This window comes from Alosa pseudoharengus, unplaced genomic scaffold (genome assembly GCF_046254945.1).
Source record: "Alosa pseudoharengus isolate Yale_2024_CS ecotype anadromous, Long Island Sound unplaced genomic scaffold, YU_APseudo_1.1 YU_APseudo_1.1_scf_2, whole genome shotgun sequence".
NCBI classification, from domain to species: domain Eukaryota; kingdom Metazoa; phylum Chordata; class Actinopteri; order Clupeiformes; family Clupeidae; genus Alosa; species Alosa pseudoharengus.
In genome coordinates, this window is record NW_027468663.1 from 33956664 (window position 1) to 33976988 (window position 20325).

The following is a 20325-nucleotide window of genomic DNA, read 5'->3' on the forward strand; positions in this document are numbered from 1 at the left end:
AAATAAAATTACCAATTTTTTTTTTGGAAATAATGGTGCCTTTGTGTTTCTTTCTCTTGATCCCGTGGCTGTGCCAGAGGAAATGGTGTGGAACTCTCAGGGGATCAGAGCGGCCCTCGTAGTGGCTCGTAGTGGCTCATATAGCAGGGTGCAGCACTGCGCCCCTTTTAATACGATTAGTGAAAGGTCGCACAATGTTGGTACACTGCCAGTCTGATACTTGCCATGGGCTGAGTGTGTGTGTGTGTGTGTGTATGTTACATAATGCATGTTCTGTTCTGTGTAACGACACCACAGTAGCTGTCAGGGACATGCTGTGCAGTGTCACCTTGGTTCCAGTATAGGACATTCTCAACAGGGAGGTGGAGAGATGTGGTCACTAGCCAAAATAAGGCCCCGCCTCTGACCCACTGGGACTTGGCTGACCTGCCTTTCTAGCCAAAGCCATGTCACAGATCCTGTGATAGTTTGAGTACCACCCTACAATGGGAGCAGAACATATATTGGCAGAGCATCTGCAGGACCCCCTCTCCGTCCATGCTTACTGTCTATCGAGCAGGTCAGCAGAAGCACCAACGCCAACAAAGACTTGAATTTCGCCGCTCCCACCACACACACACACACACACACCTTGAATTCCCCCTTGGGGATCAATAAAGTATCTATCTATCTATCTAAAACAAAACAGAAAAAGTTGGGACGTTGTGTAAAATGCAAATAAAAACAGAATGCCACAATATACAAGTCTCATAAACCCATATTTAGCAGCAAAAAGGACAAAGACAACATATCAAATATTAAAAATGAAACTTTGGACTATTTCATGGAATGTATACGTTAATTTTGAATTTGATGCCAGCAACATGTTTCAAAAAAAGTTGGGACACGAGCATGTTTACCACTGTACTGCTTCACTTCTTCATTTAACACAATTCTGTAAATGTTTAGGAACTGAGGAGACCATTTGCTACAGTTTTGAGAATGAAATGTTGTCCCATTACTCCCCGATAGGATTTCAGTTGCTCAACAGTATGGGGTCATGCTTTTCATTCCATTATGCACATAATTTGAGAAATCTGGACTGCAGACAGGCCATCTTAGCACCTGGACTCTTCCTCTATGGAGAAATACTATTTAAATATGTGGATGGCAGTATATGTTGCTCAAAACCTGTATACATTATTCAGAATTGATTGTGCTCTGCCAAATGTGCAAGATGCTCATGCTGTAGGCACTAATGCTCCTCCACACCGTCATAGAGGTTGGGTTTCGAACTGAGCGCTAAAACAAGTTGGATAGGTTGAATACTTGGATAGGCCCTCTCTTTAGCCCAGATGAGTCAATGATTTCCAAAAAGAATGGAAAACTTTGATTGGTCTAACCACAGGACCTTTTTCCATGTTACCTCAGTCCATTCTAAACAAGCTCAGGCCCAAATAAGAGGGTGGCATTGTCTGTATCATGTCTCAATACAATTTTAGCTGTTACAATTTTGGCTGCAGTTTTTGAATTGAGTATCAAACTGGGCACATAGACAATGGTTATCAGAGGTTTTCCTGAGCCCATACAATGACAGGTCTGGAAACAGGTCTGGTGTTGATGCAGTGCCATCTGAGGTCCAAAAGACCACAGCCATCCAATTTGTTTTTCAGCTCTTTCCCTTGTTTGCAAAGATTTCTCTGGATTCTCTGAATGTTTTAATAATATTATGTCCTGTAGATGATGAACTCCCTAAATATGTCACAATTTCATGTGAAGAAGCATGAAGATGACATTGTTTCATCATTTGTGCACACAGGTTTACACAGAGGGATGAATACCCCTACATCTTTACTTCTAAGAGACCCTGCCTCTCTGGGATGCGCTTTTTTAAAATACCCAATCGTGTTGCCAGTTACCCTAATTAGTTGTGAAACATTCTTCCTTTTGTTTTCTTTATCATTACACAACTTTTCCAGCATTTTGTTACCCCGTCCCAACTTTTTTTGAAACATGTTGCTGGTATTTATTTGATATGTTGTCTGTATCCTTTTGGCAACCAAATATGAGTTTAAGAAATTTGCAGATTATTACATTCTGTTTTTATTCACATTTTACACAACGTCCCAACTTTTTCTGTTTTGGGGTTGTAAGACAGAATCAGTCCTCAGTCATCTAAGAGTTCAGCATTTCTCCTCATAGATTGATAGATATCTCTCTCTACGTCTCTGCTCTGCTGTTTGGAAGAAGTCTCAAAGGCATTCTGCTCCCACGTTCTCTGGAATTTTATGGAGCTCTCATACAGGAAGACACTTAATAGGGTTCTTGAGAAACAGCATGATCTCCTCCTAGTTAGGGAAAGTTAGGCTTTTTTTTTCGCCAATCTGCAAAACAAAATCGTACCAATAGCTTTTTTTACTATGTGTTCCTATAGGTGTCTAGTAACACCTCCCAATTTATCCACGGCCAAATCCTCGGGGAAACACCTGGAGAGCCCATCAAGTTTGGGGTGCCCAGAGGGACTGGGCAAAAATAATGAGAACATTTTGTTGACCAATATTAGCTTTTGAGATGTCTAACTAGGGGGTTTTAGGGGTGCTGAATCTATCCCAGCCATTAGTTTTGAGTAAAAATGAAGTCCATAAAAAATCCATAACAAGTGGTTTAATTGAACAATTACAAAACAAAACTTTCTTAATCAGTTTAAAATTTAACAAACCTCATCCTTCAACTCTCCTCACTCCTGTTATCTTCTGGCTGGTTGATATTCTGGCAAGAGTTACCATGACAGTTCCAACAAGCAGAAATACACTTGACTCCTTGCTTTTTAAAGCAGCACCTGAGAGTGTCACAGACGCCTGCACAGTTGCAGCTGACAAACTTCAGAAGGTAGTCTGGTGCAATGGGATCTGGTGTGACTGGTGCATAATCATGTTCTCCTTGTTTCTATCCACACTCAAAGACATCTAGTGATGGATTTTATAGCAGTAGCCAATCTCTGGTCTGGAGATATGCCCGCATAGAGTGCTATGCTGCACCTCCTGTAGTCGGAGGTAGTTTCTAAGGCTTGACACTAGTTATGTTGTACTCATGAGTTTTACATGTTGCTCGCTGTCCACCCTCAATGTTGGACACTCTTTTCTCTATCTATCTATCTCTCTCTCACACACACACACACACACATTTATGCACATTGACTCTCTCACAAACACATTCACAACCACTCACACACACATCTATGCACATTGACTCTCTCACAAACACATTCACAACCATCCACATCCACACAAACACATATGCACACACTTACAAATAAAATTCACACCTTCACTGATACTGTCTCTCTCTGTCTCTGTCTCTCTCACACACACACGCACAAATACACACACATGCAAAATGTCCTTTCTCACACACACCATGTTGAGACAAAACTATCTGTGATTATAATACCAGTGTGTTACACAAGTGTGTGTGTCAAGTGTGTCAGTGTGTCAAGTGTGTGTGTGTGTGTGTGTGTGAGAGAGAGAGAGAGAGAGAGAGAGAGAGAGAGAGAGAGAGAGAGAGTCCAATGCGGAGAGTGGATGGTGATCAACAAAATGTAAAACTCATGAGGATTAACTGAGTTAATATTTTTGTAAATATTTTATTATATCTTTTCATGGGACAACACTGAAGAAATAACACTTTGCTACAATGTAAAGTAGTGAGTGTACAGCTTGTATAACAGTGTACATGTGCTGTCCCCTCAAAATAACTCAACACACAGCCATTAATGTCTAAACCGCTGGCACCAAAAGTGAGTACACCTCTAAGTGAAAATGTCCAAATTGTGCCTAAAGTGTTAATATTTTGTGTGGCCACCATTATTTTCCAGCAGTGCCTTAACCCTCTTGGCCATGGAATTCACCAGAGCTTCACAGGTTGACACTGGAATCCTCTTCCACTCCATGGCGACATCATGGAGCTGGTTAGAGACCTTGCACTCCTCCATCTTCCATTTGAGGATGCCCCACAGATGCTCAATAGGTTTTAGGTCTGGAATAATGCTTGGCCAGTCCATCACCTTTACCCTCAGCTTCTTTAGCGAGGCAGTGGTCGTCTTGGAGGTGTGTTTGGGGTCGTTATCATTCTGGAATACTGCCCTACGGCCCAGTTTCCGAGGGAGGGGATCATGTTCTGCTTCAGTATGTCACAGTACATGTTGGCATTCATGGTTCCCTCAATGAACTGTAGCTCCCCAGTGCAGCACTAATGCAGCCCCAGACCATGACACTCCCACCACCATTCTTGACTGTAGGCAAGACACACTTGTCTTTGTCCTCCTCACCTGGTTCCCGCCACACACACTTGACACCATCTGTATCAAATAAGTTTATCTTGGTCTCATCAGACCACAGGACATGGTTACAGTTATCCATGTCCTTAGTCTCCTTGTCTTCAGCAAACTATTTGCGGGCTTTGTTGTGCATCATCTTTAGAAGAGGCTTCCTTCTGGGACGACAGCCATGCAGACCAATTTGATGCAGTGTGCAGTGTATGATCTGAGCACTGACAGGCTGACCCCCACCCCTTCAACCTCTGCAGCAATGCTGGCATCACTCATACGTCTATTTTCCAAAGACAACATCTGGATATGACGCTGAGTATGTGCACTCAACTTCTTTGGTCGGCCATGGCGAGGCCTGTTCTGAGTGGAACCTGTCCTGTTAAACCGCTGTATGGTCTTGGCCACCGTGCTGCAGCTCAGTTTCAGGGTGTTGGCAATCTTCTTATATCCTAGCCATCTTTATGTAGAGCAACAATTATTTTTTTCAGAACCTCAGAGAGTTCTTTGCCATAAGGTGCCATGTTGAATTTCCAGTGACCAGTATGAGAGTGTGAGAGCGATAACACCACATTTAACACATCTGCTCCCCATTCACACCTGAGAACTTGTAACACTAACGAGTCACATGACACCGGGGAGGGAGAATGGCTAATTGGGCCCAATTTGGACATTTTCACTTTCACTTCAGACGTGTACTCCTGGACCAACATTCTAAAGACGGTCCTGGATCAACAACTCTTTAACCAATCACAGCCTTGTGATGTCATCAATGTGAGTCTTCTGCTTCTCCCATTGCCATTTTGAAATTTCCCTCCAGAAACAATCAGTGGATCACCAACTTGTATCTCTTGTATCTATCTCTTGTGTGTAAAATAGTTGTAAAATAAAGTAATTCCGAGTGGAACCTGAATATATGCACCTTAGATTTTTTTTATTTTTGTTTTAGTTGACTTGGTTCCATGTTTGTCTAATGTTAGCTGCCAGGCTAGGGACCATACATTTACTGTAATACATTAGCTTCCTAATAGGTAATTCAGTGGCTATGCATCTTTTAAATAACTTATTTCGAAAGGGATACAGTAGTTATAGTAGCTTTGAAGCTCATTAAGCAATCTTGGTGCCGCTGTTATTATGTTAGAGGCTAGGCTAGGGAACATAAATTTATGCTACAAAATTAGCTTGCTAATAGGTAGGTGCAGCATGCAACTATGTGAAGTACCAAGCCGGTGTTATGTTAGTTCACTTGCTAAGGAGCACACTTTTGGACTACTAATGTAGCTTGGTAATAAGCTAAAGCAGTAGCTTTTGTGTGTACATGGTCCTGGAGTGACGTTGCCATGTTGGTCTTGGACCGTCTTTACAATGTTGGTCCAGGACCCACATTGTCATGTTTGTCCAGGACCGGCTTTACTATGTTGGTCCAGGACAGTCTTTACAATGTGGTCCAGGACCCACATTGTCGTGTTTGTCCAGGACTGTCATTACAATGTTGGTCCAGGACCGTCTTTACAATGTTGGTCCAGGACCCACATTGTCATGTTTGTCCAGGACCGTCATTACAATGTTGGTCCAGGACCCACATTGTCATGTTTGTCCAGGACCGTCTTTGCAATGTCAGTTGTCGTTAGACTGTTTTTCTTTTTTGCTACATTTCTGAGAAACTTGCCATGTTTAAACCTTTATACAATAAGCTACAAAATATTTTTGTCTGCTTTGTTTATTCCAGGCCCATTATAGGGAAGTTTGTCCCTGTCCATCACAGGGAAGTTGGTCCAGGTCCATCATAAGAAAGTTGACCCAGGTCCATCACAGGGAAGTTGGTCCAGGTCCATCGCAGGGATGTTGGTCCAGGCTCATCATAAAAAATTTGGTCCAGGTCCATCACAGGGAAGCTGGCCCAGGTCCATCATAAGAAATACCAGTCTGCACACACTCTGCTTTGGTCTGGACCCAAATGGATGGTCAAGCGATACATCACTGTTTCAATTTAATTTTCTCCTCATGAATCTGTTTATACTATAATTAAAGGGGGTGGGACAGCAGTTTACCATTTTAAGCTATGGAGACTGACTGAGTGTGGGTCGTTAAGGGCACTTATTTGGAAAAATATATTGAAATATATTTTAAGTGTCAAAATTGTGTTTTTTTCTGTCAATTTTGAATATGTACATATATTTCAAAATATATTGTGAAAATATTTGTCAAATATTTTTTGTGTATGGGAAACATTATATTAATGTGAACACTTACTGTTACAGCTATAAAAATGGCAGAATCATTGTGAGGTGGGCTACACGCTTCACAATGACAGCAAAGAGTAGTCATCGTTATGTGCTTTGTCCATCAGACAACGCAGCTTTCTACGGCAAGACACGCATGCTGCTTGACTTGGTTCCACTATATACCACATAACGATAATACTGGAAATTTAAATGAAGGATCAATATTCGGTTTTCCTTTATTTAATTTTAAAATATTCGGTCCTCGGTCGGGTATATTTTATAATATTTTATAACATATCATTAATGGCACTTCCAAAAGTTTTTATTAGATAGATTGGTGCTGGGTAATAAGTCTTAGTGAATGTCTGATAACAACTCTTTGCTGTCATTGTGAAGCGTGTAGCCCACCTCAACCATGGGACTGCCATGTAGCTCACACTGTCCATTCACTTCCCCCTATTGATGGACATTGCTAGGCAAGCTTCAAAGTGCGTCATAAACAAACCACAGTATATCGGTTTCTAAATTTGCAGTCAGCAAGTCCCCAAATAATGTATGCAAGATCAGACACTGTTTCCAAATAGGAAATGTGACTCAACTGTACAATAGTTCAAAGATTACCCAAAAAGAGTTAAAGGCTATATTGGGTAAAGTTATACTGATGTCCCTGACTCTATAGCGATGTTAACTGTTCTTTTGTGACACATTACAGTATGTTACAATGTTACAATAAATTGTGAATGCTATTCTACAGTATGTTGCCACTGTCATTCCACAATCTACCCCAAACTCTTTTGCAACCAATAAACATGATTCTCTGAGATTGTAAAATAATTATATATGGCTTGGTGACACCTATACAGGTAAATTCAGAGATTCTTAGAAAAGTGTATGGCTCCATTCTCTAACAACTTGTAAAGGGACTTTGTGCACAATCCCAGATACAGGACAAAAACAAGCAAAAGTGTTTAGGAAAAAGTCCACACACTCCTTGGTATTTTCTTTTTTTGATTTTATTTTCTCATAGTTTGGCAAGACGTTATGACCTTGATTGTTCTTCCTCAGATTCACTGCAAACACAGGTATTGCACATGGTCTAAATCACCTGACCTACAGTATAGGGGGGAGCCAGCTCAGTGACTCATTAACCCTTACAGGTATGGCAGGCAACCTTGTGGCGTGACTAATGCCAAACAAATGCATAAGAACATTATAAGAAACATTAGTAGAACTTTATATAAGACCAAAACAGATCTCTAGTGTATACAAATGCAGATTTGAAAAAATATACAGTTCAATCATTCATTAGACTTTCTGTTCACAGTCCATATTACAAGTTCATATTACAGAAAAGGTCTGATTACAAAATCTTCATTAAGCCCTCTTGGGGCTAAAGTTCCCTGGTGGTAGATCTAAAAAGCCTCTCTTTTTAAAAGCTGACTGTCTATGTCCCCTCCTCTTCGGTGGTTTTTGACTTGTTCTATCCCTATGAACCTCCAAATTTGTTTAAATGAACCGCCAGGGGACTCTTATCATGATTGTTTCTGATGTTGCTTCTGTGTTCACATTCTTGTCATCAGAGCCCTGCGTGTTTTTCCTACATATGCTTTCCCACAGGGACATTTGATCAAATATACCTAATTAGTAGTGCTGCATGTGATTTTTCCTTTAACCCATAGTTCTTTTCCTGTTATAGGGTGATTAAAGGAGTGACATTTGTGTGTGAAATTGTCCTGTGCTCAGTGCCCACATGGATAATTTCCATCTGGAAATATTGCGGTGTTGGTGCAGGTGGGTAGTCTGTTTTCATAGTCTCTGATGTTGTCTGGCCTCTTGTAGAAAATTAAAAATATAATATAAAATATAATATATACAAAAAATATATATTGACAAGATATATATTGACAAATATGACAAAAATATATATTTTTGACACTTAAAATATAATTCAATATATTTTTCCAAATAAGTACTCTTACCGACCCACACTCCATCAGTCTCCATAGCTTAACATGGCAAAAGTCAATCCCCTACTAATCTTATCTTTCTTAAACTGCTGTTCCGTGTCCCACCCCCTTAAATTATAATATAAACAGATTAAATTGAAACAGTGATGTATCGCTTGTGTAGCAGACGTTGCTGCCATTGCACAAGGCTATTGACCATTCATTTGGGTCCAGACCAGAGCGTGCAGACTGCAGAGTGCTATTTCTTATGATGGACCAGGGCCAGCTTTCATATGATGAGCCTGGACCAACATCCCTGCGATTGACCTGGACCAGCTTCACTGTGATGGACCTGGGTCAACTTCCTTATGATGGACCTGGACCAACTTCCCTGTGATTGACCTGGACCAGCTTCACTGTGATGGGCCTGGACCAGCTTCCTTATGATGGACCTGAACCAGCTTCACTGTGATGGACCCGGACAAACTTCCCTATGATGGACCTGGAATAAACAAAGCAGAAAAAATATTTTGCAGCTTATTGTATAAAGGTTTAAACATGGCAAGTTTCTCAGAAATGTAGGAAGAGCAGCAGCTAACATTAGCACTAATTACCATGGCAACAATATTGCTAAATGAGCTTCAAAGCTATATCAACTATTGGGTCTCTTCTTGGTAATAGGCTAAAGCAGTCACTTTTGTTTGTTGTACATCTTCCAGGAGTGACCACCATTTTGGTCTAGGACCGTCTTTACAATGTTGGTCCAGGATCAACATGGCGATGTTGGTCCAGGATTAACATTGTAAAAACGGTGCTGGACCAAAATTCTAAAGACGGTCCCTGACCAACATTGTAAAGACGGTCCTGGACCAACATTGTAAAGACAACATTGTAAAGTCGGTCCTGGACCAACATTGTAATGACGGTCCTGGACAAACATGACAATGTGGGTTCTGGACCAATATTGTAAAGATGGTCCTGGACCAACATTGTAATGACAGTCCTGGACAAACACGACAATGTGGGTCCTGGACCAACATTGTAAAGACGGTCCTGGACAAACATGACAATGTGGGTCCTGGACCAACATTGTAATAACGGTCCTGGACAAACATGACAATGTGGGTCCTGGACCAACATTGTAAAGACGGTCCAAGACCAACATGGCAACGTCGCTCCAGGACCATGTACAAACAAAAGCTACTGCTTTAGCCTATTACCAAGCTACATTAGTAGTCCAAAAGTGTGCTCCTTAGCAAGTGAACTAACATAACACCGGCTTGGCACTTCACATAGTTGCATGCTGCACCTACCTATTAGCAAGCTAATTTTGTAGCATAAATTTATGTTCCCTAGCCTAGCCTCTAACATAATAACAGCGGCACCAAGATTGCTTAATGAGCTTCAAAGCTACTTCAACTACTGTATCCCTTCGAAATAAGTTATTTAAAAGATGCATAGCCACTGAATTACCTATTAGGAAGCTAATGTATTACAGTAAATGTCCCTAGCCTGGCAGCTAACATTAGACAAACATGGAACCAAGTCAACTAAAACGAAAATAAAAAAAATCTAAGGTGCATATATTCAGATTCCACTCGGAATTACTTTATTTTACAACTATTTTACACACAAATATGCAAGGACCTACCTTTATTGAGATATAAGTTGGTGATCCACTGGTTGTTTCTGGAGGGAAATTTCAAAATGGCAATGGGAGAAGCAGAAGACTCACATTGATGACATCACAAGGCTGTGATTGGTTAAAGAGTTGTTGGTCCAGGACCGTCTTTAGAATGTTGGTCCAGGAACAACTCTTACTTGAACAAATTATGGTCACCGTACTCACAAGCGGTTTAGACATTAATGGCTGCTTGTTGTGTTATTTTGAGGGGACGGTAAATTTACACTGTTATACAAGCTGTACACTGACTACTTTACATTCTAGCAAAGTGTCATCTCTTCAGTGCTGTCCCATGAAAAGATATAATAACATATTTACAAAAATATTAATCCTCATGAGTTTTACATTTTGTTGATCACCGTCCACTCTCCGCATTAGACTCTCTCTCTCTCTCTCACACACACACACACACTTTGCGTGTAACACACTGGTACTATAATAACAGATAGTTTTGTCTCAACATGGTGTGTGTGAGAAAGGACATGGTGTGAACTTTATTTGTAAGTGTGTGCATATGTGTTTGTGTGGGTGTGGGTGGGTGGGTGGTTGTGAATGTGTTTGTAAGAAGGTCAATGTGCATAGATGTGTGTGTGTGTGTGTGTGGTTGTGAATGTGTTTGTAAGAGAGTCAATGTGCATAAATGTGTGTGTGTGAGATAGAGAGATAGATAGAGAGAGAAAAGAGTGTCCAATGTTGAAGGTAGACAGCGAGCAACATGTAAAACTCATGAGGACAACATAACTAGTGTCAAGCCTTAGAAACTACCTCCGATTACAGGAGGTGCAGCATAGCACTCTATGCGGGCATATCTCCAGACCAGAGATTGGCTACTGCTACAAAATCCATCACTAGATGTCCTTGAGTGTGGATAGAAAGAAGGAGAACATGATTATGCACCAGTCACACCCGATCCCATTGCACCAGACTACCTTCTGAAGTTTGTCAGCTGCAACTGTGAAGGCGTCTGTGACACTCTCAGGTGCTGCTATAAAAAGCAAGGAGTCAAGTGTATTTCTGCTTAACTTTTGCCAGAACATCAACCAGCCAGAAGATAACAGGAGTGAGGAGAATTGAGGGATGAGGTTTGTTAAATTTTAAACTGATTAAGAAAGTTTTGTTTTGTAATTGTTCAATAAAACCACTTGTTATGGATATTTTGTGGACTTGGAGTCATTTTTACTCAAAACTAATGGCTGGAATAGATTCAGCACCCCTAAAAAACCCTAGTTAGACATCTCAAAAGCTAATATTGGTCAACAAAATGTTTTCATTATTTTCGCCCAGTTCCTCTGGGCACCCCAAACTTGATGGGCTCTCCAGGTGTTTCCACGAGGATTTGGCCGTGGATAAATTGGGAGGTGTTACTAGACACCTATAGGAACATAGTAAAAAAAAACAACATAGTAAAAAAAGCTATTGGTAAGAATTTTTTTTGCAGATTGGCGAAAAAAAAGCCTAACTTTCCCTAACTATCCTGGGAAGAGGCAGCTTACGCCTGGTGTTGTGCCCTTCTTCTCTTCTGCTCCGCTAGCCTCTCTCGTCACCATTACAGTCCCCAGACCAGTTCCGTCTGTGCTTGTGTGTACATAACCCCATTTAAAGTGGAGTGTGTTTGGTGGGCTGTCCTCCCATCTCGGCCCCTCCCTCTTACATAAGATCTGGGAATGTTGCACGGAGGCAGGAATTCCTGTGGGTGAGACTTTTGGAGCAATGCAGCTAATGAGAGTCTTCAGTGCAGTGCTCTCAGCATGAGAGGCTGTGTATGTATGTATGCTTGTGTATGCTTGCTATGCTTTCGAGGGGACGTCATCTCAGCGAGACCTCTGTGGATGTACAGAACATTGAGTATTATTGACAAAGACACGAGGAAGTGGAGCAGCAGGATTGAGCAATAAAGTGTCAATGTGTGAAGAATTAGACGGGCCCAGAGCCCAGAGGGCCAAATAGGATGGCATAAGATCTGGCCCTGTCACAATCCCCAGTGATTTATTATTCATTAGTGATGCTCTAAGATGATGTAAACCACAGTGATACGTGGCGGGCCTTGTGGAACCCCCTCCTGAGAGGATGATGCCAGCGTGTTAGTACAGAACTCAGTGTTCCGAGCCATCAGCAGTGGCTATTCAGGTGGAGTGTACCGGAACAAATGTATTTGAAGTGGCTCACAAAAGCATGACCTGTTGAATTACTGTGATTTACATTAACAAAGTTATGAGCAAGATTTACTGCCATATTTAAGACTGACAGAAGCCTGTAGAAATGTGGATCAGATAAATGACTGTTGATGAGTGAGAAATGATGAGGGATTACTCAAAGATACTCTACAATAAAAAATAACCATAGGAAACAGAGCACAGGGCATCAGAATTGTGTGTTTAAGTGTTTCCTGAGACAGTGGAAAGGATCCCAGATAAATACCTATTCCATTTATCTGACACAACTGAACATTACAGAAAAGTACAACCAGTGTTGTGAGTGCTGAATGCTTGACACTGTTGAGGCTGGAGACAGTAAACAGCATATCAGACATGTTTGTTGGATGACAGTGTCTTCCCTGCAGCGCCTTGATAATTATAATGAACTCATTAATTTATCCTGACTACTGCAGATGTCTCTGCCTTTGTGACAGTGCTAATGAATCAATCATTCACTGCAGGACAAAATAGTAAGATGGTTAGACATTAAATAATATTCCAAGCTGATTAGATAGGTGCATGTGAGTGTGAGTTGCTCTTGACCTTGAGGGCTAGAAGTAGTATGTCATGTTATGATTTCTGCATACTGTATGTGCATGTGTTCTATCTAACAGTTCTGTTTACAGAGACGTACAGTTAAAAGATGGATTGATTTTGCAGCATCTGCATGGAACATTTTATATGGAACAGTGACCAAACTTCGACTGTAAGAAACGACTCCCAGTATTGTGTAAAGGCGTAAAGTGTGCCCCCCCCCCCCCCCCCCAAGGCCCTGGGTGGGTTCTGAGATCGTCTGGGAGGTGAGCGGATGCTGACCTCTGACCCACTAGGAGTGCACCTGTTCCACCGCTTGCTGGAGTGTCGTCTCTTCTGTGCTGATAAGAGGATTGAGTAAACATGGCACCAGGGACCTGCGGCAGGTGGCCTGGCCCTTCCCCTGAGATCAGCGCTCCTCATTCATCAGTCCCATCAACAGGCTGGTCTGAGGCCAACAGCGCTCTCACAACAATCACACACAGCGGACTCTCCAGGCAAACGCCTGCTAATGGGAGCGACTTGCGGAGCTTCCAGTGGAATATTACTGCCTCCCTGTGCCCACATCATGGCTCAACATGCACCACATTTCACCATGCCACAGATACAATTATGGGTCAGCACTACTGTGTTCTGATTCTTATGATAACTTCCTCCCTACTTAGAAGATATACAGTATTTTTTAATCTATGCTACCAGTCAAAAGTTTGGACACAAATACTAATTTGTATAAATGAGTATTTGTGTCCAAACTTTTGACTGGTAGTGTATTTCAGTCCAAGTAGCTTGAGACATACTCCTTGTTTGAAATAGTCATGTCATTTAAATGTCATTACCAATCATGTAAGCTGTGTCCTAACTAACTGCTGTGAAATAGATGCCCTGATAAGCAAGGGTAGTTTCACAGTAGACTCTTTATTTAGCAAGGAACTTACAAGGAAATCAGCATACATTCCTGCCAGTTATTAGCCTGAAGCCATGTGATTTAAGTTAAGGCACAGGCACACTATTAAGCAAGCTGCTATGTTCTCATGCAACATATTTGATTACATGAAAACAATCGGTTGATGCACCACTGCCATCACAGGCTGTTCATAAAACACTGTATTTGCAGTGTAAAGTGACCCATTCAACTGAAAGAAATCCCAGTTGGCCATGCAATGTGCACTGCCTGACCATCAGATGAAAACAGCTAGAGGGACAAAGACAAAGTGAGCTGCGTCAAAATCTAACTTTATTTGCACTATGGACACTATTGCAAATGAGCACACATTGATTTGACAGTAACATAACCTATATACCTTTGATTGGCTGAGCTATCTAATTATAGGCACACAAAAGACTGCACAGACTACACTGCAGCCTTATCCCACTTAAGAACCCAATACCAAGAGGGCAGGTATGTATTGCACACTATTAAAGCACAGACAATGAGAGGAAGTCATAGAGGAGTTGCTCCACTAGTAAGTATATAAAAAAAACCTTTTGACAAGTCATCGGAAGATCACTCCATTCATCCCAGTTAGTATGTGTTGATCATTTGGTCCAAAGCAGCATCACCAGCATCTTTTAAAAATTCCACATGATGTTGTCCCAGTGTCTTAAACAATTTGAATAATATTGTTCGCTTGAAATAGTGCAACATTTGAAAACGCTAATGCATCCTGAAGAATAAACATGTTGTACAAGACATCTCAGATATTTCCTGAACTCTTGCATTGGGCACAGAAAAAAAATAAGAAATAAGACATTTCTGCTAATCTTAAATGTCTTAAATACAACATATTTGCTTGCTACTCATCTGTCTGGATACATGTGGTTGTTTTTTCCTTATTTTACATAATCCGTCTGGAAACTACATCAGATTTTCAATGTTTTTTTTAATTGAAACAATGTACTGTGCAAACACAAAACCAGTAGCTAAATGGAAGTTATCACTAATGTATTTGGTACGACCCACTACGGAAAAGATTTTCTCCAACATCACCAAAACAGGACTGAATTCCTGAATGGATGCACTGCAGCTTCAGACATTATGTACTTTAAGCATATATTTAAGACATTTTTTTCTCTACCAGACATCTCCAAAAACAACTGAAACAGCCAGCCAAACAATCAACAAATCATCCAGGCAACCAAAGAAAGAACAGATTTCTTTAAGTAAAATAAGTCACACTTTGTAGATGCTGTTAAATTAATGACACTCTCCAGCCTGTTCATATTGACATGTAATTGTAACTATCAATTACAATTTGTTGTGCAAAACAGAAAGCGCACAGTGAGAATCTATATGCACCAGTCAGTGACACTGATAAAAGGCCTCCAGCACTTCAAATGATGCTGAAGTCATACATTTAGTTCACCTTCCAGAACACAGGCTTGCTGCATGTAAAATGCATGTCAGGTCCACTTCAGGCATCACATTGGTTCTCTACACAAAAGCAAAGACATTTCTTGTGTTTCCCCACAGAAATAAACATCCTGATAAGTTATGGCATGCCACTGAAAATAATAATTAGCTTTGTAATGCAACAAATGGTCTTAAATATGAGTAAGCATTCAATAAGGCATCACAAATGCATGGTCAATATCAGTAATAGCAAGAGTAAATAAAGACTTTGAAATATTTCTAATAGTTCAATATGATAAATATCAAACTTTAGGTTATGATATCTGGTGTGACAGAGTGCTGGTAAAAAATGACACCATATTTAAACCAATGTAGCAATGGAGCAACAATTTATGAAGAACATGTTCACTGTGTTGCCCAAATATGCGTTGAGGTAATGTATTATTACAATTCAAACAAATGGGAATATAATACAATCATTCACACATGGAATATGCACTGAGAGGTAAGAGAGGTACTGTACAAGAAAGACAGAGATACAAACAGCTTGATATGTTGGCACAAATCTGGTTTTAGGAAAAACAATGTTTCACTTGCATGTAAATGTATTACACAAAGGCAATTGAATACTGACACCTCAAGTCCATCATTTCTGGCTGGCTTAGAGGAGAAGACAAAACAAAGTGAGACTTCACATCCTGCCTGTTGGTGCAGTGAATCATCTTCCACTGAAATTCATATGAACTCCCGAGGCAGAAAAACAACTGACTGTACTCATCAAATAAAGTTCTCCAATTGGAAACAATAAAATATTTCAAATATTTCAAACTGCATTTTAACATGTATTGACTGAATTCATAGCGACAAGGAACTTCTATGTTGATTGCATTTGTGGTCGTTTTGACAGAGTGACTTGCAGAACACGTACATTGCATGTACATTAGATAAAAGAATGATTTACACACACCTGGAATGTGAACACATGAAATCTTGCTGCTTTTAGAGCATTTCAATGCCTTAGAGCAGCTATTACCTTCAATGTCATGAAATATTTGAACGAACCCACAGAACACCAGAGTTCAGTCTGACAACAATGTTTGGTTTTAGCAAAGATGAGAGGTTGATTATGAGCTGATAGGGAAACTGTCATTGTCTTTTTTCCACTTTCTCCTTTTGCTGTGACATGGCTGCATGAAAAATGACAATGACGTTGTGCTATGAGATAGCCCATGAATCCTGTGGTATCACACTGCTTTAACAGAAATGTGTAGTCTTGGAGAAGTGATAACCATGAACCTCTATAAGCGCTTAGTGGAAAGTGCATCCATCATAAATGGAAAACATAGATAAAGAGCTCAACAGAAAACAGCAAATACTATAATACTTGACATTTGAACTGTATCTTTTTTTTATCACAGCGGTGCAACAACTGATCAACCAAAAATAAATATCATAAAAACCTCAGCAAGCAGTTCAGCTTTTACATTGACATGTCTACCCACTACAGCAGAACAGTTAAGAAGGCAACATGATGTATAAACACAAACATGCCAACATAGACATCTCTCTTATAGAAATAAATAGTTCAAATAATTTCATCCTCTTGTTAAATAACTCTTTTTGTTTCCACATATAATATAAATGATCTATATTACATGACATACTGCAGAGCCAACACTACTCCTCAGAATATGCCATGTCCATATTGTTCCTTCCAGTTTCATTCCAAAGCGCTGGAAACAGAAGAACCAAAAAATGGCCTTCTCCAAGCTGACCTCATAGACCTTGACATTATTTTCCTTAATCAACAATATATATATATTTACAGATTAGTTTTTGTCTTCAGGGGACAGATTGTCTGTGGTAACTGAACAAGTAACTCAAAAGTCAAAGCATGATCTCATGGAGCGCTCCAACCTGGCTCGCTATGTTAGACCCTTCTTTACCATCTGAATATCAGAGCGATGGCTTAAAAGGGTCCTGTTCACAGAAGGATGCTGAGTTGTTCCGTTTGCCCCTGTCCTTGACCTCTCTGTGTTAGTGCACTGTATGATGTGAGCAGATTGGTTATAGTTACAGTTCCACTGAACTTGATGTGCCAGGCGTCAGTTGTGACTCTCTGTGGACTACCGTAGCCTTCAATGTTTCACTCAAATATTGCACTCTGCCAGAGTACTTTAATGCCACCTCACCCAATGAAACCTCGGGGAGTAACCAGACCCTGCAGGGGAGTTTTTAAGACAGGAAGTACTGTACAGTGCTGCATCATGGAAAGCCTTCCCTGGGCTCAAGCTCTTAAAGCAGACACATCAAAAGTGGACTTAATGACCCATCTGGACGCACTGCACTTACTGATTAGAAATGGGATCAGATAATCAGTGACTGGCCCAGGAGAAAGAGCACCGCTGTCTGATGGTTAATCCATTGGACAGAGTAAATACCTGTGCTGTCTTATTGCATGAGCAAGAGTTTTGTCTTTGAAAGAGCATCAGAGTTAAAGTGAAACAGTCCTGCGTGTCACCCAATAAGCAGAATATAATTCCAGGCAATGTAACACTCATGATTCTACAACACAGACAAGTCACACTGCACACACATCACATCAGCCCATCTACAGCACTGGGTGTCACAATCCAGAATCGGCTGTGGAGTCCTTATGAGGAAGCCAGTTCCGTCTGGCCTACTGAAGTCTCCATCCGTATCAAGAGTCTATGAAAACCACAGACATACAACAGACAAAGAGGCTGATCATATCTGTCTAAGTCTATGGTGCCTGAAACAAAAGTCTAGCCTCTTTGTTAGTCCGTTTGTATGTTTTAAGATCCAAATACCAACCCAAATTCAAGCAATACATACTGCATATGGCTATGTGCCTCAGAGAGAGGTCCTGTGGACATGGTGGTGTCCATTAAAGCACTAGGTACTGGCTTCTGGCTCAGATCACATTTTGCTCACAAACCACTAGTGCACTGAAAAATGAGTAGGCGTGTTGCCATGGAAACAATAAGGCATGACAACAGAAGAAAGAACCAAAGCTGAAGCCAACAGACTTTCATAAAAACAAAAAAATAAAACTCAACTTTGCCGTCCTCTCTTTTTAAATCGGTTTGATACTTTCTTTGACATAGCATGTACCCCACGTTTCTCAGGAGCCCTGCTTTGAGTCCATTAACTGTGTCGCCACTGTGCTTGGTACAATGGACATAATGTCGCTGAGAAATGTGCCTATGCATTTGAGCAGCTGCAGTATAAAAGGCATCTGTGCCTTTTAAACCTTAAACTGACAGATGACCTTCACTTGTGGTGAATCACTGAGTCATGTCTCCACAGACATGACATATACTGCTGGCTAAGAATGGTATGACAGACTGAGAGGAGAGGAGAGGAGAAAAGAAGAGAGGAGCAGAGAGGAAAGGACAGAGAAAGGTGGAGAAGAGAGCGGAGCACCTGCAGTCAGTTTACAACATGGACCTCCCTAACCTTAATCAAAACAAAGTCACTCAACAAACATGTTGCAGAGTCCAACCAACCAAGTGTACAGCTGGTGTGTTCTTCTTTGTTTTGGCTTGTTTTTTCACTGTGTACCAACAATACCCTCTCAAACAAATGCTCAGGTCCTTAAGTAAGTGCAGTAACAATAATGTGTTCAATTCCAGTGTTTTCTGTTGTTATCGGGTTCTTTCTTTCAGTATACATACACTGAGAGACACACATGCACACACACACACACACACACACACACACACACACACTAAGACCCATACTCACATACTGTCTTTGTTTATTCAGCCAGACAGCCAGTGCTGAGGATGAGCATAGAGGAAGCTGTAAGTCACAGGTTGTAAGTAGGCCTACAGAACGAGCACTACTGATTCCATCCAATGCAAACCAACACACACTCTGATTTTGTCTGCAATCTGAACATGTGCTCTTTCTGACAAATGTCCATAAGACATTAGATGCAACCAGCAGTCCTCTAAAAAAGGCTTGATTTTGTAATTTTGTGTTGTTTTCCCAGTTGCAGATGTGTGCTATGAAGTCATAGATCATCATAGTCTCTGAGAACACTGAGAATGAAGATTACAGGCAAAGTCTGCCTGGCAAGAAGTCAAAAAGACCAAGATTGTCCACTGAAGTCAATTCAAATTGTGTTGGAAGTGTTGGAATTCTGCTTGGTGTGAATGCAGGTCTGTTTCATGATGCGTCTTGAGAAGTGTGTGGCCATTTTCTCCTCTGAATCTGTCCTCTGAGTGCAGTACAGTACAGTCGCCCTTGGCAGTGAGGGCGTGGAGTCAGGGACAGGTGAGGTGGTGCCTCCAGCTAGCGCTCAGCATGCAACAGAGGGTTAGCATAAACCATCGGCTTTCACGTGGAGTATTTTGGAGAAACCTGGGCGCTTCTTCAGTGCCTGGGAGGTAAAAAACAACAAGACAGCATATGAGTCTGACTTTTAATTCACTGTGCATGGAGAGACAGCCAGCACAAAACTCGAGTTTTAAGACGACAGAAATCACAATAAGAGTGTGAAAAGAGGGAAAAGAATCAAGAAAGAATAATTTGCAGACTTTAACCCTGCGTCACAATCGTATAAGTATAGACCCCTGTATAAACAGCATGAAAAGACTAACTATTTAGTTGCATTCTTCACTTTATTCTCTGCCCGCTAAGTTGTGTGACTCACGGTGAGAGGAAGGCATTTCTGTTCTGACTCACATGCTTTGTTAAAGAGATTGTCTAAACAACATAAAGAGAGCTCATCACAGTGGGCGGTTGTTCTGTGTGAGCTCCTCACTTGTGTGCATCACTTCCTCTCGGGTCATCCCAGCTCTGTCTTTGAGTGCCAGCTTCCTGTGCTCAGCACCACCGATCCAAAGGGCACTGGTGAAACTCGCGGACCGATGGATTCACTAGTCCGACTCCTCCCACGTACTGGCTGCTTCATCTCAGCTACTCACTTAGACTGAGAACGATGGATTCAGGAAACCCAACCACCCCCTGAGATGGTACCATCCCTGCTAAAACTGGCCCATCTGTGGAGGTGCTCTATGGACCAAACTGTGGCTAGAGCTTATTCTTTGTTTCTACCAT

General features: G+C 41.1%; 1 protein-coding gene across 1 annotated transcript in view; it reads right to left on the reverse strand.

Moving 5' to 3' along the window:
• Positions 1-14103: 14103 nt before the first annotated feature.
• fbxo41 (F-box protein 41) overlaps positions 14104-20325 on the reverse strand; it is a 55071-nt gene continuing 48849 nt past the window's right edge. The window contains exon 13 of the mRNA XM_076294729.1: positions 14104-19645. Within this exon, the coding sequence (XP_076150844.1) occupies positions 19583-19645 (63 nt within the window). The 3' untranslated portion in view covers positions 14104-19582. The remainder of the gene's footprint in view (positions 19646-20325) is intronic.